The 25,087-nt window shown below is 44.4% G+C and overlaps 1 protein-coding gene across 2 annotated transcripts in view; it reads right to left on the bottom strand.

Moving 5' to 3' along the window:
• CNOT10 (CCR4-NOT transcription complex subunit 10) overlaps positions 1 to 12,113 on the bottom strand; it is a 64,977-nt gene extending 52,864 nt beyond the window's left edge. For both annotated transcript variants that reach the window (XM_039253731.1, XM_039253732.1), the window contains exon 1: positions 11,870 to 12,113. In XM_039253731.1, the coding sequence (XP_039109662.1) occupies positions 11,870 to 11,891 (22 nt within the window). In that variant the 5' untranslated portion in view covers positions 11,892 to 12,113. The remainder of the gene's footprint in view (positions 1 to 11,869) is intronic.
• Between the last annotated feature and the right edge of the window lie 12,974 nt (positions 12,114 to 25,087).

Genomic DNA, 25,087 nt, shown 5'->3' with positions numbered 1-25,087 from the left:
TGAACAGTAGTCATTTTTAATAGGAAGTTTTTTTAGAGAGAGAGAGAGAATGAATGGGGGGCAGGGAGGGAAGGAGCATCCCAAGCAGGCCTCACACCCCAGCACAGAACCTGATGCGAGGCTCCATCTCCCATCATGAGATCATGAGCTGAGCTGAGATCAAGAGTCAGACAACTTAACCAGCTGAGCCACCCAGGTGCCCTAATATTTTAATTTTGTTTTAAAAATCTGCCTTTTGTTTTTAAAAAAATGTTTTAACATTTATTCATTTTTAAGAGTGAGAGAAACAGAGCATGAGAGAGGGAGAGGCAGAGAGAGAAAGACAGAATCCGAGGCAGGCTCAGGCTCCTAGCTGTCAGCACAGAGCCAGATGCGGAGCTCGAACTCCCAGACTGCGAGATCATGACTTGAGCTGAAGTTGGATGCTGAACCGACTGAGCCACACAGGCCTTTTGTTTGAAAAAGGTGACTTTTATATTCTCAAAGAATATTCTGGCTTTTTTCAGTTAACCCACCAACAAAAGCCCCACACACATTAACAGAATACCAACAGAAAGAAATAGGACCACGTATGGTCCTATTTATGACTCTGAATAAAGAATTCTTTAGACTATCAAGTCTCACGATGTACGAATTTATACAAGAGGTTTTATTGTTGTTTTTTTTTTAATATAGAATTGTTGCTTCAGCCTGGAACCTAAAGACCTCCAAGGCTTGAACCCAGGTTAAAAAAAAAAATGGGGATAAGAAAAGCCTCTTTGGAGTTACTGGGAGGCTTCACGAAGAACGAATGTGAAGCGACAAGAACGTATCGGGCAGAGTGCGTCCCCTTGTGCGGCAGCGCAGGCTTGGGTATTTCAACGTACACATGGGACCAGGTAGCACAGGGGGCAGAGGGAATATGTGGACCTGAAATAAGGCCAAAACCTAGTGCCACCTCTGAAGTGAAACAGCTGATTCAGAAGTGGAACTAGGGCAAATGTCACTTCTCCTATTTGCTAAAATGAGCATCTGTATTAGATGGCTTTGGGGTGCCCTCCAACTCAGAAGTTCAGTAACCCCAAACAAGCTTCTATGAAGAAGTGGGGGTGTTTGTTCACAAGGCAACACAATCCAACTAAGGCAGCAATGGAAGACAATCTGCACATGGGGGGACACAGGTCACCTCGCCCCCCGAACATACTAGTCAACAACTCCTAGAAGCACGATAGTAATTGCCATCACCCCAAGGCCTCCAGAAGACGTGGTTCACTCCTTAACCTCCACCATGAAGCACATACAATCCTTGCCTGGGAGTTATTATTATTATTTTTTAACTGATAGTCTGGCTTGTATATAATAAATTCAGGCCATACATCCAATTAATAAATGCTGAGAGACCATCTGGGTCGAGCATCATTCTAAGTGCAAGGGATCTAAACATGAACCACACAGACAAGGCTCCAGCACTTGTGAAACTCAGTCCTTGGGGAGAGAAGATACAAATACAGGGTTCTGGGTGTGAATAATGCTATGGCAATAACGGGGCAGCGGGGGGCTGTGAGAGGGAGTGGAGACGGAAAGGGAGTTTGGACCTGACTCAGAAGTCACGTACGAGAAGTCCTCAGGAAACAGGGCTCCAAATGTAAGCTGCTCGCGGCCTGGAAGCGACCACCATTCCTTCCAGCCCCCACTACACCAAGTCCCAGCCTGAGATCCTATTCGCGCCTCCGTTCTGTGGCACCTGCCGTTTCTCCCTAGTCACAATGACAACAGAGCTAATGTGTACCGAGAGCTCCCAAGGTGCATGGGTAGCACCTCAAATAGAGAACTCATTTAATCTGCAAAGCAGTCTTCCAGGAGGGGCAGATTCTGGGTGTGTGAGGCATTAAACTACGTACATGCATGATGGGGGCTTTTATTTTTTTTGGGGGGGGGTTAACGTTCCAAACACGTATAGAAATATAAAATGCTTCATGAATGTGCCTGTCATCCTGCACAGGGCACGGGGGAGGGGGGTGCTCATCTCCGCGTGTTCCTATTTTAGTGTGTGTTCTGGCGAAGCAAACAGGATGGTGGGCATTTCTGACAGCCACCTAGAAACCTACATTCCAGGAGCACTGCAAAGGGCCAGTCCTCCGCAAAGCCAACTCTGGGAGCCCCGGCCTGGCGCACGTTGGCCGTCGATAAAGATTCCCAACCTCAACCTCTCAAAAGGGCACCACGGTGCAATGACATACAAGCCTTGGAATCAGTCCCGTCTTCAGCCTGGCCTCCAGCAGGCCATCTAACTCTCTGCTCAGAGATGCTAAATAAATATTAGCTCTCTTACCCTTTCCTTTTGACAAAACTAACCATTCTGGCAGTTTTAAAAATATACATGTATGTATTTATTTCAGCCCTCTAAACATACAGCGAAGAGTGGAAATAGCTGCAGCAGGACTTGATCACGGAAGAGCTCTCAGCTCGCTGCGAAACCCCTAGTAGACTGCACACTTTTGAGAATCGCCACGTAACACCAAGAACAAAATATAACCTGTGCTTAAGTGTGCTGATCTAGGCTTAGATCTGCTGCACAGAAGAAAAGAAAAGGCACTCTGGTACTGGGATCTTTCAGAAGTGTTACTTCTGAAACAGACAGCAGATCAAGGGCGCCTGGCTGCCTCCGTCGGAACAGTGTGCAGCTCGTGATCTCAGGGCCGGGAGTCTGAGCCCAACAATGGGTGTAGAGGTTACTTATATAAAACTTGAAAAAATATATAAAATAAAATGGAAAAAAGAAGTTAGAGATAAATTAGTATTTCAGCACACAGATAAGTAAGAATTGAGCCGTAATGGGTGAAGGAAAGCTAACAGTTTTTTGGAGAAAATTTAAAAGGACACTAATGTTGTTAAACAGTTTCTTCTTTAGAAAGCCAGTGACAATGAGTTATTGTTAACCCAACTGTTTACACAATACACCTGTTTTATAGAACTTTCAGGGACACGATAACAGTAAAGACCTATTACTTTTAATGTTTATTTTTGAGAGGGAGACAGAGACACAGAGAGTGAGCAGGGGAGGGGGAGAGAGAGAGGGAGACACAGAATCTGAAGCAGGCTCCAGGCTGTCAGCACAGAGCCTGATGCAGGGCTCGAACCCACGAACCGTGAGATCATGACCTCAGCTGAAGCTGGATGCTTAACCAACTGAGCCACCCAGGCGCCCCTGTGATCAAGTTCTTAAAACCTACGTTATTTGTAACTGCAGAGTCCTTACTGGAAAGAGTCTGCACATAATTCCACAATATGTCTTTGTTTGTCCAAAAGTAGTCTCCGTTGCCAACCGTGAGAGTGTACGGCCGCTCATCCAGAAGCCTGGGCTTCCTCCTACTCTGGTCTAACGAACACGGCTGACCTTCCAGGTGTGTAGAGCTCTTGGACCCACACACCTTGATGCCCTTTAAGCCGATAGGCTTCATTCTGAACCAAATAGCTGCCTTTAGGTCTGAACTCAGCAGGAAAGAAACACATTGCTTTTTCAAAACTGAAAAATGTCGGTTGACTGAGCGCACAGGTACATTCCAGTACAGAATGTTAGCAAGTCAAATCTGCCTGGGTGGGGGGGACCTTCCGCACAAGCTATGCTTTTCAGAGCATAGGGCCAATGATTTCCCAGAAAGGACATTTTCTCCCGAGGAAAAAAGAATGTTAAGTCCTAAGGAAACCCAGCGCTCACAAAATAGCGCTGATGCCTCCGTGAAGGCAAGTTTTAAAAAAGAAGGATGCCGTCTAAAAGAAAAATAATTCTGGTCTGCCAGAGTCACCGTAAAGTTCACACACCCCACATGTGGTTTTCCATCACTTGGACAAGTGTCTCTGGTTTATCAAAACCCTGCATGTAACAGCTGCTTACTACACAGCGCAGAGAAGTACTACGTGAGCAGCACTGCCTCAGCCCTGAGCACTCTGCCCAGCACTACAGAAATGAAGGAAGATAATATCAGTAACAACATGCTTGGGGAAGACAGACAAAGTAGATCTCTACCACTGCTGTGTGTTTTGCATTCTTTTTTTTAAGATTTTATTTTATTTAAAAAATTTTTTTCTTACTGTTTATTATTTTTGAGAGAGAGACATAGCACAAGCAGGGGAGGGGCAGAGAGAGAGGGAGACACAGAATCTGAAGCAGGCTCCAGGCTCTGAGCTGTCAGCACAGAGCCTGATGCTGGACTTGAACCCACAACCCAGGTGATCATGACCTGAACCGAAGTCGGATGTTTAACCAACTGAGCCACCCAGGCGCCACAAGATTTTATTTTTAAGTAATGTTTACACCCAACCTGGGCCTCGAACTCACAACCCTGAGATCAAGAGCTACATGCTCCACTGACTGAGCCAGCCAGATGCCCCTGCTGAGGTATATTTTTATTTTCATATCTGAGAGTAGTATTTGTTTTTGAGAGTAGTTTTTATGTACAGAAAAGATACTTACGCGTTTTTAATTATTAATACTTGACTTATTAATGCTACAAATTCAGAAATCTAGATTTTCCTCAAACTTTTATATTCAACTTAGACTTTTCTAAGATTTTTTAATAATTTTTTTAAGTTTATTTTGAGAGAGAGAGAGAGAGAGAGAGAGAGCACAAGCAGGGGAGGGGCAGAGAGAGAATCCCAAGCAAACTCTGCAAGGCCAGCGCAGAGTCCGACATGGGGCTCGAACTCACGAAACTGAGATCATGACCTGAGCTGAAATCAAGAGTTGGACGCTTAACCAACTGAACCACCCAGATGCCCTTCAGATTTAATTTTTAAGTAATCTCTACACCCAATGTGGGGCTCAAAATCACTACTCTGAGATCAATAGTCTCATGCTCTCCGACTAAGCCAGCCAGGAGCCCCCCAATTTGGGTGTTCTATTTGGAGTTTTAATTTTAAAGGGCTGTGATGAATGTTTGATCTCCTTTACAAAGTTAAACACCTTCAGACATAAAATTTTAACTACTTTAAGTAACTTAAAACAATCAATTTTAAGTACAGTAGACTTAAAAAGATAATTTTCTGAGAACTTCAATCTAAAAAAATTAAACTTATAAAAATAGTGACTCAGACACTCTTTAACGTCCATCCAATAATATAGTTAAAGTTTCAACATAAGTTACGAGTATAAATCAACTATTCACTCAATTATACATTTAAAATTGGAGGGGCACCTGGTTGGCTCAGTTGGTTAAGTATCCAACTCTTGATTTCGGCTTAGGTCATGATCTCATGGTTTGTGAGACCAAGCCCCACGCTGGGCTCTGTGCTGACAGCATGGAGTCTACTTGAGATTCTCTGTCTCTCTCTCTGCTCCTCCCCTGCTCACGCACTCCCTCTCTCAAAATAAACAAATTAATTTAAAAAAAAAAGGAATCCTAAGACCAATATATTACTCCAAATTCCTAAACATTAACACTTAAAACATGGAATGTAGGTCACTATTACATCAGCTCCTTATCCTGAAAACTAATAAGGGGAAAAGATGAATTTTCAAGTTTTTAACATTTAACATGCCTTTCTGGCAGAATTATAGTTCATCCCCAGTGAGTATGGGAGAGCTGTTCTTCACAGAGTATCAGCAAACACACGTAAGCAGTAACAGACTGGAAACAGCACCCATTTGCAAACCCCCAAAAAGTAAGTGCTCGTCAAAGGTGGACTTTAGCATTATTCCAATCACTACCCATCAGACTACTTCCAACTGCACCTGGGAAAAGATGTTCCTGTCACTGCTTTAACAAACTGACCACACTTAGCATCGCTGATGGTGGACAAACGGAAATTGACATTATGTACTTTATATAAAGTATACAGAATCACTTAAAAAGTATCTTGCAAATACGGTAAATCTAAATCTACTCAAGCCTGAGAAGAAACTTTCAGTCCATAGAAAATACAGAAGGCCCTAATTAAAGGATACGAGGAAGAAGCAATCAGACAAATCCAGAATGTGGGGTATTATACAAGACGACTGACTTAGTCTCTTCAAAATATCACCATCATACGACAAAACAAAACAAAAAGGGAAATACTGGGAATTAAGACACTGAAGAGACTTAAAAAATATGTGTGAACCTTGACTGGATCTTAGTTTGAAAAACACAGCTGTTTTTTTTTTTAACTGAAGCTTAATTAACATACTATTTTATTAGCTTCAGGTGTACAACACATTGATTCTACATTAACTCTCTAATACTGGGTGCCCATCACACTAAGTGCAGTCGCCGTACGTTATTATGGTATTGTTGACTCTAATCCCTTTGCTGTACTTTTCATCTTTTTGACTTACTATTAACTCTTAACTGACACTTAGTCAAATAAGTACAGCTTACTTTTGGGAAATTTAATATATTCAAATAGTAATTTTCTAAAGTATGACAATGGCTATCTAGGTGAAAAGACTTATTTAAAAAAATGCATGGTGAAATATTTAGAGATGAAGTGTCTGTAACTATTTAGAAATATTCAACATTAGGGTGCCTGGGTGGCTCAGTCGGTTGAGTGTCCAACTTTTGATTTCAGCTCAGGTCACAAGATTGAGCCCTGCATCTGGCACTTGCTTACAACAATGAGCCTGCTGGGGGTTCCCTCTCTCCTCTCACTGCCCCTCCAGACTCAGGTTCTCTCTCAACACAAATAAACTTAAAAACAAAATAAATATTCAACATTAAAAGCTGTAGCTAGATAAAGAAGAAGTAACTATGGCAAAATGTAACAATTGTTACACGAGGTGGTGGGCATATGGATACTCATCTTTTCTGTTTTTTGGATGTTTAAAATCACTTGTAATACAAAGCTGAAAAAAAATCCAAATATGCAGATTCCTTACTGGACCCCAAAGAAAACAAATGGCAGGACAGCACCGCATAGCTTATTGCCTCATCTGCACCTATGTCTTATTATTTTTTAGTTTTAGACAAAGAGAGAAAGCATGTGAGCAGGGTGCAGGGGCAGAGGGAGAAAAGAGAGAATCTTAACCCATGACCCTAGGATCATGACCTGAGCCAAAATCAAGAGTTGGACGCTCAAATGACTGAGCCACATATATATTTTTAAGTCAGTGTAAGCTTGGGTAGGCACAGAAAAGCCTGGAAGAACACACAAACTCAGTATTAGCTACCTAGAGACAGAAATTGGGTACAGGGCAATAGTGGATTTAATACTTCTTTACCTTATATATTTAATGATAATAACAATAATCAGTTTGGGTGTCTTTAATAAAATAAAAATAGCCTTGTCTTAAAATCTTCCCATTTGTTTGTTCTCATCATTTTTATGGCCCGCCTGGCTTATAATCTCAAAGCCACCATTAAGTGCTCCTCTCCTGGATTCATATTACCCATCAGGCCCTAGCTGTCTTCTACTCATATTATCATCAATCTGGACAGATCGATCACCCGTGTTTCTCTGTCACGTGGACTATCCTGAAGTGTAGTTTCTCCGTGCAACCTCCCAGAGAGCCCCACACGCAGTGGCTGCTCCTCTGAGCTCAGGGCGGGCCAGGGGCCAGGCATGAGATGTACTACTCCTTCCTTCACCTTCCTTCCTTCTCTCCACTTCCGCTACTGAGTCTGCACCTTCATAACTGCTCTTTAACTGGGTTCTGCTTCTCAAAGGACATGAGCGAAAACATACACCTCACCTCAGTTATACGCACGAGTGCCAACCCTGGGAGGGGAGTAAATTAAAATGCTCTTGGAAGGTAGAGGGCACCTGGCGGGCACAGTTGGTACAACATGTGACTCTTGATCTCGGGGTTCTCTCAGTTCGAGCCCCACGCTGGGCATAGAGATTACTTAAAAATAAAATCTTAAGGGCTCCTGGGTGGCTCAGTTGGTTAAGTGTCTGAATTCTGCTCAGGTCATGATCTCAAAGTCTGTGAGTTCAAGCCCTGCGTGGGGGTCTGTGCTATCAGCTCAGAGCCTGGAGCCTGCTTCAGATTCTCTGTTTCCCTCTATCCCTGCTCCTCCCCCACTCATGCTCTGTCTCTCAAAAATAAACATTAAAACAAAAAAATTTTTTAAATAAAAAATTTAAAAATAAAATAAAAATAAAATCTTAAAAAAAATTTTTAATGTTTATTTTTGAGAGAGCGAGAGACAGAGTGTGAGCAGGGGAGGGGCAGAGAGAGGGAGACACAGAACCCGAAGCAGGCTCCAGGCCTGAGTCGGGGCGTGAACTCACCAACCATGAGATCGTGACCTGAGCTGAAGCCAGACGCTTAACTGACTGAGCCGCCCAGGCGCCCCACCCCCAAAAATAAAATCTTAAAAAAGGAAAAAATTAGTTGGGAAACTGTTAGGACCCCCATTTTACCAACAAGAAATTGAGGTTCAACCAAGGAGTAAGGTGCTCACCTACTATACCCACAGCCACAAACTCTGCTGGTTTTACTTCTTATGCTTCTCCCGTCTGCCCCTCCTCACCATCCTACTGCTTACCCCAAAGCACCATCAGCCCACATTAAAAAAAATCAGGGCCTGCAAAGATCTCTTGTTAACCCTTTGCTAATGCTGACACATCCTATTATCATTCTCATTCTACACAGAGGAAGGCTGAGGCTCAACAAAGGGTAAAATATGCCTGACACAATGCCAAGGAGTAGAGCGAGGATGAGCCCAGGCTGTCCGGTTCCAAGTGCCACGCGTCTACCTCTTCATTGGTTCTTACCCAGCTCAGTAAACGCACAAATCAGGCCCCGCAATGCTCTTGCTGAACTCTCCCGAAGGCTTCCCGTTAGAAGGAACTCGAACTGACCTACGTCAGCCCCTGCCACACTTGGTTTCACCTCTCGCCGTGTTCCTTTGGTCGCTGTGCTGTAAATACTCATCCAGGATCCCGCTGTTCTAGGCACCGGAGGGAAGAGCAAAGCTAACGCAGAGCCTTCCTCAAGGCGCTTATGCTCAAGGAGTCTTCTCACCATCTTTAAGCACTTTTCAAGGGGTCTGTCTGTACATGTGCGTACCTGAATCACTCCCCCCCCCCTCCCCGCCCCACGGCTGGCTCTTTATACCGAGGGTCTCTGTTCAAATGTTACCTCTAAGAGACCACTTCCTTTTCGAAACCAATCCATTCCCAACAGGGTCCTTGCTCTCAGCTACCCTCTGTCCTCTTACTCACTTCCTTTTCTTCACACTATTTATCCCAACTTAAAATCACAATTAGTTTTTATTCAGTTTACATGTTGGCCTTTCATACTATAAGTTCCATGATCACAGAGATTACGTTAGCCCCTGGCAAAGCAGACCATGGGTAAACACGTACTGAGTAAATCAATATCACAACACTAGCCGGTTTTAGCTATTCTCTGGTCTTCGAGTCTCGTTTCACTGAAATCTACCCCTCCCAAGCTGTGATCAGGTCACTTTCTTAAATGCTTTCATGCGTCTCTCTTCCCACCTAATTAAGAAAGAACACACAGGGCCCTCCGTGACAAGGGCCCTGAGCTCAGAGATGAAGCAGCATATAAACTAGACCATGAGGGGCGCTGAGGGGAGGGGAGGTTCAGTCGGTTACGCATCTGACTCTTGACCTTGGCTCAGGTCATGGTCTCACGGTTGGTGATTTGAGCCCCTCATCACATGGGCTCTGTGCTGACAGTGCAGAGCCTGCTTGGGATTCTCTCTCTCTCCCCCCTGTTCAGGCTCTCTCTCTCTCTCTCTCTCTAAAAATAAGTAAACTTAAAAAAAAAAAAAACTTGTTACTAATATTTAAAAATACAAAATAGACTGTGAACGAGGAGACTGTTTACCAAGGAAAAACGAAGGCGTTACCACTCAGCAGCTCAAAAGCACAATGCTTTCCAGGAGAGTCACTTCTGGTGTGAGGGCCTCGGTGTGTGGAAACAGAAACATCAGCTGGAACCACACGGTGAAGTTTCACCGACGACATTAAGGAACGAGGATCTGACGCACACAAGACGGTACCATCTTAGAAAGTTTATAGACACGGGAATGGTACACTCCACTTAGTGTTTTAGAAATAAAAAGACAACAGTGAGAAGAACAGACTGGACAGGAAGAGAAACAGACACCCGTCAGAAGGCTGCCTGATGTGAGACAGACCGCAGTCCGAGGCACAGGCTAGGACCACAGCGGGGCAGACGGGGACGGAAAGGAGGAGGTCAGGTTCAAAGAGACCACACTCAACACTCTGCTCGATACAAATGTAACGTTACCTGGGCAAGAAGTTTCCTACACTGTGGCTATGAGCTTCCACCAAAGACACAGCCCCAGATCACTCCTTATTCCTCCGCAGCCTCGTACACGTCACCAGACGGAGGCGCCACTCTACTAGGTCTGTCTCTTACAGACTAAGCGGTGCCCCTTGAAGGCAGGGAGGGTGTCATAGCCATATCTTCAGCATCCAAGACTGTGCCTGGTACTCAGTCTCTGTGAGTGAGTGAAGGAGCAAGTACGATACTTTACGACTAATGCAGGACTTGAAAACTAGACAGGCTTTGGGCCCAAAAGGGCCATTCCAGGCAAGCGCAATGATATGGGCAAGAAGGGACGGTAAACCTGGGAAAGAGAAACACCGCCTTCAATCAAGAAGGGACGATGCTGGGGCGCCTGGGTGGCTTAGTCGGTTAAGCGTCCGACTTTCGCTTAGGTCATGATCTCGCGGTTTGTGGGTTCGAGCCCCGCGTCGGACTCTGTGCTGACTGCCAGCTCGGAGCCTGGAGCCTGTTTCAGTCTGTGACTCCCTCTCTGATCCTCCCCTGCTCACGCTGTCTCTCTCTCCTAGAAATAAATTAAAAAAAAAAAAAAGAAAAAAGAAAAAAGAAGGGACGATGTTGTCCCCTTGGTCCAGCCTTGGACAAGCCATGCTTATCTCTGGCCTGGAACATTCTCCCTGTCCATCCTACCCCATTCTATGAGGTCACCCCTTCATTTCATGAGGGTTTCTGCTCAAATACCACCTTGCCAGAAGCTTCCTGGGACCCGCCCACCTAAAATCCTATAGCACACTCTGCATTCCTCGCTTTGTAAACTTTTCCTCTACTGTTTTTCCTCTCAGCAGGTTGAAGAGATCTTTTAACAATTTTCCTATATTAGGATCGGCTCACTTTAATTTCAAATCAAGTCCGTCCGTTAGTTATTGAGATCAAAACCCACAGAATACGGGAGATGGGCTGTTTACAGTGAAATCCGAAGAGAAGACAAAGTGCTGCCCCTTCTAAGACCTGTCACTGCAGTTCCTCCAATACACCTGGAAGCCACAGAGAGCCGGACACCCGGCGGACGGCCCCAGAGGCAGGCAGGTAAGGACTGTACACCCCTTAATGGTGAAGGCTCGAGGAATGGGGCACCAATCCAGAAGGAAAATAATCGGAATTCAACTAAGTTAACCTTGAGGAACTCGGGGGAAATGGGTTCTGAACGGAAGGTATTAGCACAGAACGAAGAGACACACTTTAGTTTTATGCCTCTTTAAACAAATGGTTTCCACAAAGCTCATTTCGTAGGACACCGCCGACCAGACGCAGGCTCATGTGGGCGAAAGAGCGCAGGGGAGTCCTGCCCGAGCCTGGGGACACGCGCAGCCGTGTGCTCCGGGCTGCACGCTCCGTGCCCACGGGAAGACCGAAAAGCCAGTGAACTGGCTGCACAAATTCAAGCCAGATATTCTGGCGAGCGGGGCAAAGGCGGTCGGTGCGGCTACACTGCACTCAGGTAAAAAACAAAACAAAACAACAACTACGGGACCTGGGGCCCCAAGACTCACATCTGGGACGGCCGAGGAACAGGATGGGGGAGAGGAATGCACACGCAAATTAAAGTCACCCTCGGGTCCCCACCCCTAGTCTCCACCTACTCAGCGTCGGGGTCCGCCCGCTTCAGCGCACCGGGCGCGGGCGCCTCACCTGCAGGCTTGTCTGCGGCCATCTTCCCGCCCCAGCTCGGGTTCTACCCCCAGGTGGTGTCGCCTCGACTCCGGATGCCGAGCTGGCCACGGTCCCGGACCTCGGAGAACGACTCTGCGCCCACCGCGGCTCAGGGCCCCTGAGTTCCGGCCTGGGGAGTGGGCAGACGGCGGGCTGAGGAAGTGACGAAGACTACTTCGCGTCGTCTAGCAACCGGAGACAGCGTCTCCAGCCTCCCGCCAGACCCGACTTCCGCTCCGCGACAGCCCCGTACACACTACTTCCGGGAGCCGCCGCCCGTGTGGGAACGGCGGCCAGCCCCGTCCCACGCCGGCCAGCCCCGTCCCACGCCGGCGTCCCTCTGCGCGCCCCGCCCCCGGCGGCCTGCGCGTGCGCGTGCGTCCGTGCGCGCCCGACCGGAAGTGCGCTCACTTGGAGCTGTGGGCGTGAGGTGGGTTTGCCGGTTGCAATTTGGCGCGAGTGATGCTTGCTTCTCGTTATTAAAATACCCAAATGTGGGGGCTTTCCTCTCGCAATTTACGCAAAGTAGGAATAACACCTGACCCCTGTGTGCTAAGCGTTCAGCCTTGCACTTGGCCTGTACCCTCTCCCTGATTTCTCACAATAATGTTGTAGTTGTCTTTAAAAACAAACCATTTTAGAAGAGTTTGAGCTTTACAAAGAATTGCAAAGACGATACATAGAGTTCTTGTGTACACCTGACGTAGCTTCCCCTGTCGTGAGCATCTTAAATTTTGAAATAAATCACCATGGTACGTCCGTCACAGCTAAGAAACCACTGTGATTGGTGCATTACTATATATTTATCAATTTCACCCGTTTCCCCCCATGTCTCTTTGCTGTGCCAGTATCCTGTCAAAGACACCACATTATACATATTCATTATGTCTTTAAAAAAAAAAACATTAGGTATCTTTTTAAAAAATTTTTTTAAATGTTTATTTTTTTAAAGGTTTTTTTAATTTTTTTGAATGTTTTATTTATTTCAGAGAGAGAGAGAGAGACAGCGTGAGCACGGGAGGGTCAGAGAGAGAGGGAGTCACAGAATCCGAAGCAGCTGCAGGCTCTGAGCTGGCAGTCAGCATAGAGCCCGCCGGGGGCTCGAACCCACGAACCGTGAGATCATGACCTGAGCCAAAATCGGACGCCTAACCGACTGAGCCCCGCAGGCGCCCCTCATTATGTCTTCTTAGCCCATTCTTGACTGATAGTTTTTCAGATTTTTCTTGTTCTTGCCAATTTTGACAGATTTACGGAGCACTGGTCAGGATTTTTGAAGAATGCACTTTGATCTGGGTTTTCCAATATTTTGTTCACGGTTATGAAGCTTGCACCAAGACACCCTTCTTGTCAATTCAAAACATTAGTGGTCATATTGATGAAGTTTGGGGGCCATGGTGGAGTCTGGAGCCGATGGCAAGAAAGAATTCCTGAAGACGTCTTGGGTGCAACAAGGTGATTTTAATAAAACATGGGGACCCGTAGGCAGAGAGAGCTGCCCTGGGGTTGTGACAGGTGACTGATTCTATATCCTCAGGTTGGGAGGGGATTAGGGAGAGAGTAGGTGTCTAAGGAATTTTGGAAGGAAGGTTTCCAGAGGCTAGGTGCTGTTAGAAAAACACCATTTATTACCGTTGAGTAAACCTCAGTCATGAGACCTTTCAGATGTATATCAGGAGGCCATAAGCTCAGAGTATGATTGCCAGCATCTATCTTGGGGGAGTTGAGATAAAGGAAGTTTCCAAAGGAATTTTTGTACCTTAAAGTAGACTTACAGGTTCCTGGGGGGTCAGATAATGTTAAGCCAAGATTCCTTTTTGCCCCCAGCAAAGGGTCATCACGGAGGCAGCTGAGCTTCTAGAGGGAGGTCGCTCTGTTGGTCTCAAGGACTTGTCACGGGCTGTAGGCGGTAAGGGAATTTAATGTTTCGTTTGCCTTAGTTTCCCACGTTACCACAGCAAGCACTTAAACCCCTTTCCTTTGTTTCTGGGTAGCCAGGAGTGTCCAAGAAATATCATACATATTCCACTTGGGGGAGGGGGCCGGGGGGGGAGCTGTTAGCCTGCAATTTGCCCTCAGTTTGCCTTATGCTCCCTGATAAAGACGGTACCCAGGCGTGGCTGGACCAGCCAAGGAACACACAGGCTTCGGGCTCCAGGGATATGAATGCCTGCTTTATCATTCAAAGCCATTTGTGGGACAAGCAGTTAGTCAGCACTACCCTAGAGACAGATACAATCACCAAATCCACCTAGTGAAATCTTTTAACATAAAGAATAATCGTATTTCTTAGATTCCAAGTCTCTTGAAATGGAAAAGACCTCGAGGGGACTAGATAAAGTGGCACCAGGAGACCCACTAGTGTGACTTTATGGGCCTCCAATCAACAGGGCCTACCATTTCAGGACACCCCTGGCCCTGGTAGCTAGGACACAGCAGAGGAGTTACTCAGATCAGAGGGTTCAAAGCTCTCAGCAGAAGGGAGGAGGGGAAAGGACAGGAGCAGTGAAGGAATGTGATTGGATTTGCAGAAGCAGCAGTTCCAGCCAAGGAGACTGCCCAGCTGCGTGTTTCACCTGATAGCCCTTAGGTGAGCCAGTTTCAGCTGGACGGGAGCTGAGGATCTACACAGAAGGCCCCGAGTTGTCTTTTTTTAAGATTTTATTTTGGGGGCGCCTGGGTGGCTTAGTCGGTTAAGCGTCCGACTTTCGCTTAGGTCATGATCTCGTGGTTCGTGGGTTCGAGCCCCGCGTCGGGCTCTGTGCTGACTGCCAGCTCAGAGCCTGGAGCCTGTTTCAGAGTCTGTGACTCCCTTTCTCTCTGACCCTCCCCTGCTCACGCTGTCTCTCTCTCTCTCTCTCTCTCTCTCTCCTAGAAAAAAAAAAAAAAGTTAAAAAAAAAGTCACATGCTCTACCGTTTGAGCCAGCCAGGTGCCCCATTTTTTATTATTATTTCTGTCCCCCTGAGTTGTCTTGAAGTTACCTTTCCCTCATTATAATGCTAAGATCTCTTCCTACGGGTAGGGTTTTCTGCCATTTTTTGAACATGCCTATCTGCACTAGCATGTTAACATGGTAGGCATGCACAGTTGGGGCAAAGAGCCTCGGAGAGTATGTGTAAGTTCCTTAATGTAGATGCATTATGGTGCTCCCTGCCCCGCCCCCCCAATACAGTGAATAAAAACAGCCTGTACTAATCCCACGGGAAGACAGTGCTTTGAGAACTACTGGTCTCCCTCCACGTAACAAGTAATAAAAAGTTCTTTGCTTTCAATACTTCTTTGGGTGGTGTTCAAATTGATGCACTCCAAGGGCGGGCTGCGCCCCTTGAGTTCAGTTACAGCTAGACTAAGATGATGGGTTTTTAGGAGGAAAATCACAGAGGTGACTTGCCATTCTCATTGCATCCCATGAAGAGGACATGCTAGCAAAATGATGATGTTGACCTTGGTCACCTGGCTCACGTGGTGTCCACCAGGCTTCTCCACTGCAAAGTTACCTCCACACTCTACTCTTTGGAAGCAAGTTGTTAAGTGCAGTTCGACGCTCCACTTGGGAAGTGGAGGACAGTTGAAAACATCCTAGGGGCGCCTGCGTGGCTCGGTTGGTCGAGCGTCCAACTTTGGCTCAGGTCATGATCTCACATTTTGTGAGTTCGAGCTCCGCATTGGGCTCTGTGCAGACAGCTCAGAGCCTAGAGTCTGCTTCAGATTCTGTGTCTCCCTCTCTCTACCCTCTCCCTCCCTCCCTCTCTCTCTCTCAAAAAATGAATAAACATTAAAAAAAAATCCTACCACCTGCATTGAGGAGTATGTAGGTAGATTGTCTTCTCTAAGGGTGATTTGTCTCTTCTCCATTTAGTTGCTTATTCAGTCATAACCTTTGTCATTATGGATTCATGAATGTTTATTTTATATTGTGTTTAGGATCCAATATTATGTTATTTTGTTGCTGAAATTGTTTCAACAATTCAACTGACTGAGCCATCCAGGCACCCCAAGTTATACCATATTTTATGTGTTCATTTTATTGTTGAGTATTTGGGTACTTTGTCTGGATTGAATAAAGGCAGTATAAATATTCAGCTTTTTTCATTATCAGGTTTGCTCCTATGGCCCTTTGAAGTGGTTGCCCACTTTTACAAAACCTTTTTTATTCACATTAACATACACATGGAAGGCTGCACAAATCATAAGTATAGTTTATTGAGTTTACATGAATTATAATGTAATTTATTTTTTTAATGCTAATTTATTTTGAGAGAGAGAGAGTGTGAGCAGGTAGGGGCAGAGAGAGAGGGAGAAAGAGACAATCCCAAGCAGGCTCTGTGCCGCCAGTGCAGAGCCCAGTGCAGGACTTGAACCCACAAACCACAAATTTATGATCTGAACTGAAACCAAGATTTGGACATTCAACTGACTGAGCCACCCAGGCACCCCAAATTATACTGTATTTTATATGTTCATTTTATTGTTGAGTATTTGGGTATTTTGTCGATTGAATAAGGCCAGTATAAATATTCTACTATTTCTTTTGTGAATATGTTTGTAGGATCCAAGGGCAGGCTGTCCCAAGATGGGCCACATCTCCTCTCACCTTCCCGCTAATGATCTTTATTCCTCTTTGTATTCTCAGACCCTTCCTTTCCCTTAGCTCATATAAACCTCAGGTTGCTTACTGTCTTCGGAATTTCCGTGTCTTTGTGGATTCCTGGTACATAAGCTACGTAAAAGTGTATTTTTTTTTTTTGTTTCCCTGATAATCTGTCTCTTATCAGTGTGCTTCTTAGTCCAGCTAGAAAAACCTTGAAGAGGAAATGCTTCTTCCTCAACATGTTAGAATTCACCTAAAAAGATGCCCAAAGTACTTACTGATCTTGGAGGAGCCTCTCAATAAAAGAGAATTAGGAGGAACCTCTTCACTAATTTGGATTTGTGCCAGATGACTTAAAAGAGGAATTATGGGGGTGACTGGAGGGCTCAGTCGGTTAAGTGTCCACTTTGGCTCAGGTGATGATGACACGGTTTGTGGGTTCAAGCCCTGCGTTGGGCTCTGTGCTGACAGCTAGCTCAGAGCCTGGAGCCTATTTCAGATTCTGTGTCTCCCTCTCTCTCTGCCCCTCCCCTGTTCACACTGTCTCTCTCTCTCAGAAATAAAAAAGAGAGGAATTATGGACCAGAGGGGACAGTTTGGAATTGGGTGCACACAGCCCAGAGGTGTTTCCGTGATTAAGCATCTTGGTTTTTATGGAGCAGGCAGGAGCACTAAGCAAGGCTCGAGGTGTCATTGGCCAAAGGGCAACATCACTCATGTGGGAAGAAGCGGGGTGTTTCCTCAATTTTGTGGCTGCGGAAGGCTTTGTTTCTGTCTTGTTCCAGACACCATCCTGGTGTAAACTTCTCTGAACCTTGTTCATATTCCGTTGAGTGTAGTTTGTGTCCAGTTGGGAACGTCCTGCTGTGCGGAATCGTTATTTTCTTAGCGGGGCCTAGGTGTCAGCAGAGCCGTGTTTTGCTTTCTCACATGTGGTGACTTGTTTTGTTGTGTTCCCCATTTCATAGATAAGGAAACTGAGGCACAGACGTTAACCCACGTCCCTAAGTCACAAGACTTGTAAGGGACTCCTATCATAACCACCACATTCAGCTTTACAGGCTCTAGAAATTTCCTATATCGAAGACATCTTGGGTGTCTTCTCTCGCCTTTCAGGATTGGCAGCTCTCCCCCATTCACAGACGGGGCGACCTCAGTGATGGAGAGGAGTTGATTCTGAACTGAGGGGGCGGGGTTCCTTGTCTCAGTCAGTAGATCATGCCACTCTTGACCTTGAGGTTGCGGGTTTGTGCCTCGTGTTGGGTGTAGACATTAGTTTAAAAAATAAAATCTTAGGGGCACCTGGGTGGCTCGTTGGTTGTGTGTCCAATTCTTAATTTTGGCTCAGGTCATGTCCCAGGGTCGTGAGATTGAGCCCTGCGATGCCTGCTTGAGATTCTCCCTCTCTCCCTCTGCCTGTCTCCCCTAGTCATGCTCACTCTCTCTCTCTCTCAAGTAAATAAATTTATTGCCAGGTGCCCCAAAACACTATAACTAATTGAGTTTACAACTAGTGGGACAGATCCTCTCTGCCCTCAGATCTCATTATTGCCCTCGCTCTGCCCAGCTTCGGTCACAGGGCCGACTCCTACAGGCTGTCCCTCAGGCGCCCAGGTGACCCCACCCCCCGGCTAAACCCAGCCAATGCCAGGCATCACTGGGCAATCAGAAGGCAATCAGGTAGTCTTTCTGGCAAAGGCTTCACCCCCAAATGGGCTTGGGTCATTCTGGTTTTGCTCAGTGACCCCCTTGGACTCCATGAGCACCTCCTCCTTCTCTCCCTTCCTCCCCTTGCTCGGGCAGGACACTGTAGTGATTCCTGATCTCTCTACGGTCTGGGTTGCCTCACTCCCTCGGCAGGCTTCTCGGCTCCTCCATCAGTTCCTTGTATTAGATCCCCTCTGGGGTTTCCTCCCCTATTTTATTTTATTTATTTATTTATTTTTTTACAAATAGTTTATTGTCAAATTGGTTTCCATATAACACCCAGTGCTCATCCCCACAAGTGCCCTCCTCCATGCCCATCCCCCCTCCCCCCCACATCCATCGGTCCTCAGTTTGTTTCTCAGCATTTAAGAGTCTCTCATGGTTTGCCTCCCTCCCTCTCCCCCACCATTTCCCCCCTTCTTCTCCCCCACAGTCCTCCTTTAAGTTCCTCCTAATCCTCCTATACGTGCAAACATGTGATATTTGTCCTTCTCTGCCTGACTTATTTCGCTCAGCATAACACCCTCAGGGTCCATCCATGTTGCTACACATGGCCAGATGTCATTCTTTCTCATTGCCGTGTAGTATTCCATGGTATAGATAAACCACATCTTCTTGATCCATTCGTCCGTTGATGGACACTTAGGCTCTTTCCATGTTTTAGCTATTGTGGAGAGTGCTGCTATGAACTCCTCCCCCATTTTAAATGCTTAGAGTGGCTTCTACTCTCCTGGTTAGACCCTGGCCGGTATAAATCCTTTGGCAAAAAATTTGGAAACAACATATTAAGTCAACTTGTCCCCTCTCATCCCAAGCCCTCCGGACGGAGGTTCTTTATTTCTTTCGGAGGAATCCTACAAAGTTTGTTGGCATTTAGATTTGTGTCTTTATCATTATTCCTAAACCACTAATATGGAAATATAAGGTATTATTGATAGAAGTCTTAAAAGCATACATGGAATTTTCACAATTATGTTTAGTACCTTTCTTTAAGAGAATTAGTCTGTCAAAGGCCTAGGGTTTTTTCATGACTCTTTGGCACCACCTGCAGTGAACATTTCTAATTTAAAAGTGAGAAAAAAAATATGTATGTTAAACACACTTTTACAATATGAATTTGAGATTATTTCAATTATAAACATGTGAAATTGAGGAATTAGAGCTTTATCATCGTCATCATTGTAATTATATTTCAGAACACAAAAAAATGAATATGGGGGCGCCTGGGTGGTTCAGTCAGTTAAGCATCCGACTTTAGCTCAGGTCATGATCTCAGGGTTTGTGGGATCGAGCCCCATGTCTGCCTCTGTGCTGACAGCTCGGAGCCTGGAGCCTCTTTAGATTCTGTGTCTCCCTCTCTCTCTGACCCTCCCCTGCTTGTACTCTGTCTCTCTCTCTCTCTCAGAAATAAAATAAAAACATTTTTAAAAAATGAAGAATACGATAAGTTTATTTACCACTCATGTTAAACACAGTTAATATTTGCCACATTTGCTTTTGATTTTTTTTTTGAAAAATATGCAAATCAATGTTGGTACAGATGAATCCAGTTGATCTTCCCTTCCTGATTGCGTTTCCCTCTCTCCCTTCCCTGTGGCATCTGCTACGCTGGAGATGGGGCGTTTCCTCCTAGTCCATGTTCACATCATCGACGACACCAAATTAATCATTCAACTTTATATAAAGTATCGCACACATGATATTACTCTGAAACTTGCTTTTGTAAATTTTATTTTATAGAGACAGAGAGAGTGTGAGCTGGAGAGAGAAGCAGAGGTAGTAAGAGACAATTTTAAGCAGGCTTCGCGATCATGGCCTGAGCTGAAATCAAGAGTTGGATACTCACCCAAACTGAGCTCCCCAAGCGTCCCTGAAATTTGCTTTTTTAAACTCATTATTATATTTTTGAGATTGAAATATATATACATAATTATAAAATATATAGTATTCATATAAAATATGTTTATATTTAGATAAAATCTATTTTTAAATGTACAAAATATATCGAGTTATATTGTGTATTTTAAACTGTTCAGTATTCTATTAGATGATAGTCAATTCAGTATACTTTTGTAACATGATTCATAAGTAAAAGCCTCATAAGTGATACAGGCATTAATTATCTCATTGATGGAAATCTGCAGTATGACGTTCCATTGCTAGATCAGTGACCCAGCAATGTCAGGATGCAATTTGGCATCCTGGGGAACCTTTCTGTCTTCCCCTGGTGGTCGCAAGGTAACTGCCCCAGCTCTGCCCTTGCCTGAAACTATCCAAAGCAGGAAGGGACGAGGGGGCAAAGAAGAATTTCCCCTTTCTAGCCCTCTTTTCCTTAAAAAAACTTTTTTTAATGTTTATTTATTTTTGGAAGAAAGAGCAGGGAAGGGACAGAGAGTGAGGGAGACCCAGAATTTGAAGCAGGCTCCAGGTTCTGAACTGTCAGCACAGAGCCCCACACAGGGCTCAAACTCACAAACCACAAGATCATAACCTGAGCCAAAGACTGAGCCACCCCCAGCTCCCCCAGCCTTATTTTGTAATAGATAGGTACCACATTTCATCAATTACAAAGCACACTTTTTTTAAGTTCTAAAAAATCCCCCAAATTCCAACATTTAAACTGACAATGCTTTCTTATCCCTTAGAAGTTTTGTTTTATACTCTTAAAAAATATTTTTTAAATTTTAGAATAAATTTAAATTTAGACATAAATCTTTTTAAAAAATAAAGTTTATTTATGGAGTGAAAATCCCAAGCAGGCTCCTCACTGTCAGCTCAGACCGGGATGTGAGGCACGAACCCACGAACCTCGAGACCATGACCTGAGCTGAAACCAAGAGTCAAACATTTAACTGACTGAGATACTCAGGTGTCCCAAACTTTAAGATAAATCTTTAAAAATGATCTTGGGTATACAAAATAGGAACATAGAAATGAAAGAAATTGGTTAAGGGTGTTTTCAGAAGGTCTTCTTGCTAGAATTCTATTCTCAATCACTTTTTTTTTTTTTTCTAGGAGAGAGAGAGAGACAGCGTGAACAGGGGAGGGTCAGAGAGAGAGGGAGACACAGACTGTGAAACAGGCTCCAGGCTCTGAGCTGGCAGTCAGCACAGAGCCCGACGCGGGGCTCGAACCCACAGACCGCGAGATCATGACCTAAGCGCAAGTTGGACGCTTAACCGACTAAGCCACCCAGGCGCCCCTCTCAATCACTTTTTAAATCAGCACCTTCCGTGTCCGGGTTTTCCCCCAAGGTGGCATGTTGCCAGGACAGGTTCTCCTCACAGAGAGTGCCGTATTGTCTCAGGAAGACCCATTATGGGGGGCCTGGCTCAGTTGTTAGAGCCAGCAATTCTTCATCTCCCATTTGTAAGTTTGAGCCCCATAGTGGGTATAGAGATTACCTAAAAATAAACTCTTGAAGAAGAAGGAGAGAAAGAAGAAAAAGAAAGAAGGGGAAGAGGAAGGAGAAGAAGACCCACTCTAAAAGTTGTAATTCTAGTACTTTCTAGATCTTACCAGAAAACGTCACAAAGGGTAGGTTTTCAGATCATGTTTGTACACACACACACACACACACCACAACAGCCATCCAACAATAACGCTTGTGAGATGCTATCGATTGTGAGAGATTTGCCAATTTCAGAAATGAAAGATTGTGTGCCTTAGAATCCATGAAGTATGGCGGAACTTCCCGAGACTCACCCAATTGCCCTGTGCTCTCTTTGGCAAAGTTGGTTGCCTGCCTGCTGCAGCATCAATTACTGGCAAAAAGAAAGGAGATCCCAACACGTGCCTTGGATCCATCACATTGCATTCACAGAATGTTTCTGTGAGGGATAAATAAAATCAGGATTTGATTAACCAGGAGGAATGGGGAAGGGCTGCTGACAGGACAATCTCTTATCACTTGACCTCTATCTCTTCTTTTACTGGCAGACATTGAACTCATCTCCAGTTTTCATTTTACAAAGCAGAACTCACTTTTGAATGTGTGTACAGGAATTTGAGTCCCTCTAGGATATGTACTATACGTATAGTTTTAGCTGAATAATGATGTATCCATATTTTTGGAATTTTTACTGTGAAACTTTCCAAATGTAGCTAAAGCTGGAGAGTGTAACAAACCCCATGTGTCCATCCCCGAGCTCCATTTAACCACAGACTTGTTTCATCTGTCCCCTCCCCCTTGTTATGTTTTTTTGCTGGAATATTTTAAAGCGAATCCCGGCCATCGTACCATTCACCTCTAAACACTTCAGTATGCAACTCAAAAAGAAACCGAATCTTTTCTTGCATGACCACAATGCCATTATCACATCTAACAAAATGCAAATGATAATTTAATGTCATTCTATTACCAGGCCATACTCAAATGTCCTCAGTTACATGAAAAATTCTTTTTGCGTTTTCTGTTTAGAATCAAGATCAAACAGGATCTGGTTTATTTGGTTGTTATGTCTCTTGTGTTTCTTTTAAGTCTTTTAAGTCTTATGTTTCTCTTAATCTAGAACACCCCTCCTCTTTTATTTTTCCTTTCATTGGCTTGCTGATGAAATTAGAGTCTAATATAAAGTCCATCCTTTGAGATCTTGTATATTGCTTCCTTGCGGACTGCATCCTTTATGCTCAATATTTCTTGCTGACTAGGGGTCAGTTTTAAAGGTTTGAATACACTATTATTATTATTTAAAGACTTTATTTTTAAGTAATCTCTACACCCAACATGGGGCTCAAATTCATAATCCTGAGAGCAAGAGTCCCATGCTCCACGGACTGAGCCAGCCAGGTACCCCAGGTTCATTGCATTATGATTCAAATTTTTTTCCTGAGAATTCTCAGTGGCGCTCCATACTTTCTGTAGCTTGACCAGGAGACATGCAGTGTTGGTTGACTCGCTTTTTGTACCATTAAGATGGATCAATGGATTCGGATAGTGACAATCTGATGTTTGTACCTTGCCTATCAGTTCTTCTTGTACTTGTTTTAGCTGCGCTAATGACTACTGCCTGAATCAGTTATTTCACCAACAGTTGAAACGATTTTCTAATTTGGACACTCCTTCGTTTGTTAACTAGAATCAGGGCTGAGTGTGTGACTCCTTACATGTTCTGGCCTGAGCATGACTCACCTTACCCTAGTCCCAGCTCTAGCTAGAATTCTTCCGTGCTGAAACGCGTTCCCTCATACACGGGGCTATTAGATTACACTGGAATTCTACTTATACTAGAAAAGCAGAAATGTCTAGTTCTTTCTCTGTAATTAATAATTTTCAGAGGAATATGTTGATGGCCTGGCTATCTCCAGGACTATTTCATTTCTAAAAAATTATTCTGAACTCATGACTGTTTATACACACAGCATGTTTTAATCAACTGCAGTCCTTAAACTTTTTGAAATTAAATTTACCCCATGTGCGCCTATACACAACCCCGATGACTATTTTTATAATTCTACCACGCCTTTAATTCCCTAACAGCTTTGCTGTGGTGTATGTGTTTTATTTTTTTTATTTTTATTTTTTAATGTTTTATTTATTTCTAGGAGAGAGAGAGACAGCGTGAGCAGGGGAGGGTCAGAGAGAGAGGGAGTCACAGACTGAAGCAGGCTCCAGGCTCTGAGCTGGCAGTCAGCACAGAGCCCGACTCGGGGCTCGAACCCACGAACCGCGAGATCATGACCTAAGTGAAAGTCGGACGCTTAACCGACTAAGCCACCCAGGCGCCCCATATGTGTTTTAGATATACCCTCACAGTCATCTGATTCTTTGCTCATTCTTGCTTCTTTTTTAAAGAAGTAGCTATATTGAGATATAATTCATATACAACGCACCCACTTAAAGTGTATGGTTTGGTGGGTTTCAGTATAGTCATAAAGTTGTGTAACTGTCACCGCTATCTGATTCCAGACCATTTTTGTCACCACTCACAGAGATGCTGCATCCATGACTTGTTCTTTCCTGCTCCCCTCCACGCCCTGGCTCTACTTTCTATCTCAAACCGACTATTTGAGGATTTGCCTATTCTGGGCATCTCAGACAAAGAGAATCATACAGTGCATGACTTCTATGACTGGCGTTTGTCACTTAGCATAATGTTTTCAAGGTACATCCATGCTGTACAGCATATATAGGCATTCCACTCCTTTTCATGGCCTACTAATAAATAGTTCACTGTTTGTAAATACCACATTCGGTTTATTAATTCATCAAGTGATGGCCATTTGGGTTATTTCTACTCTGGGGCTCTTATGAATAAAGCTACTATGAATATTGTGCGAGTATTAGTACGGGCATATGTTTCCATTTATCTTGGGTGTATACCTAGGAGTGCAATTGCTCTAATGCAAATGCTTAATCTTTTCAGGAAATTCCAGATCGCATCCAAAGTAGCTGCACCATTTTACACTCCCTACAACAGTATGGGAGGGTTCTGATTTTTCCATATCTTCATTAACACTTGTTATTATTATCTCTTATTTTCTATTTTATAGTTTTGATTGTCAAGTCTGTGATGACTAATGATGTTGTGTATCTTTTTAGGTGCTCATCAACCATTTGTGTATCTTTCTTGGAGAAATGTCTGTTCAAATCCTTGGCTCATTTTATTTTTTATTAAAAAATTTTTTTCCCAAGTAATTTCCACATCCAACATGGGGCTTGAATTCACAACCCCAACACCATGAGTCGCATGCTCTATCAACTGACCCAGCTAGGTGCCCTCTTTGCTCATTTTTATTTTTTTAATTAAAGTTTTTTTTTAATTTTTCATTAAATTTTTTAAAAATTTATTTTGAAAGAGAGAGTGTGTGTCAGTAGAGGAGGAACAGAGAGAGAGAGAGAGAGACTCGCAAGCAGGTTCCATGCCATCAGCACAGAGCCTTACACGGGGCTCGATC

Source organism: Hyaena hyaena, unplaced genomic scaffold, assembly GCF_003009895.1.
Source record: "Hyaena hyaena isolate Hyena2069 unplaced genomic scaffold, ASM300989v1 scaffold_459, whole genome shotgun sequence".
Lineage (NCBI taxonomy): Eukaryota > Metazoa > Chordata > Mammalia > Carnivora > Hyaenidae > Hyaena > Hyaena hyaena.
This window is presented reverse-complemented; position numbering and strand designations above follow the sequence as displayed.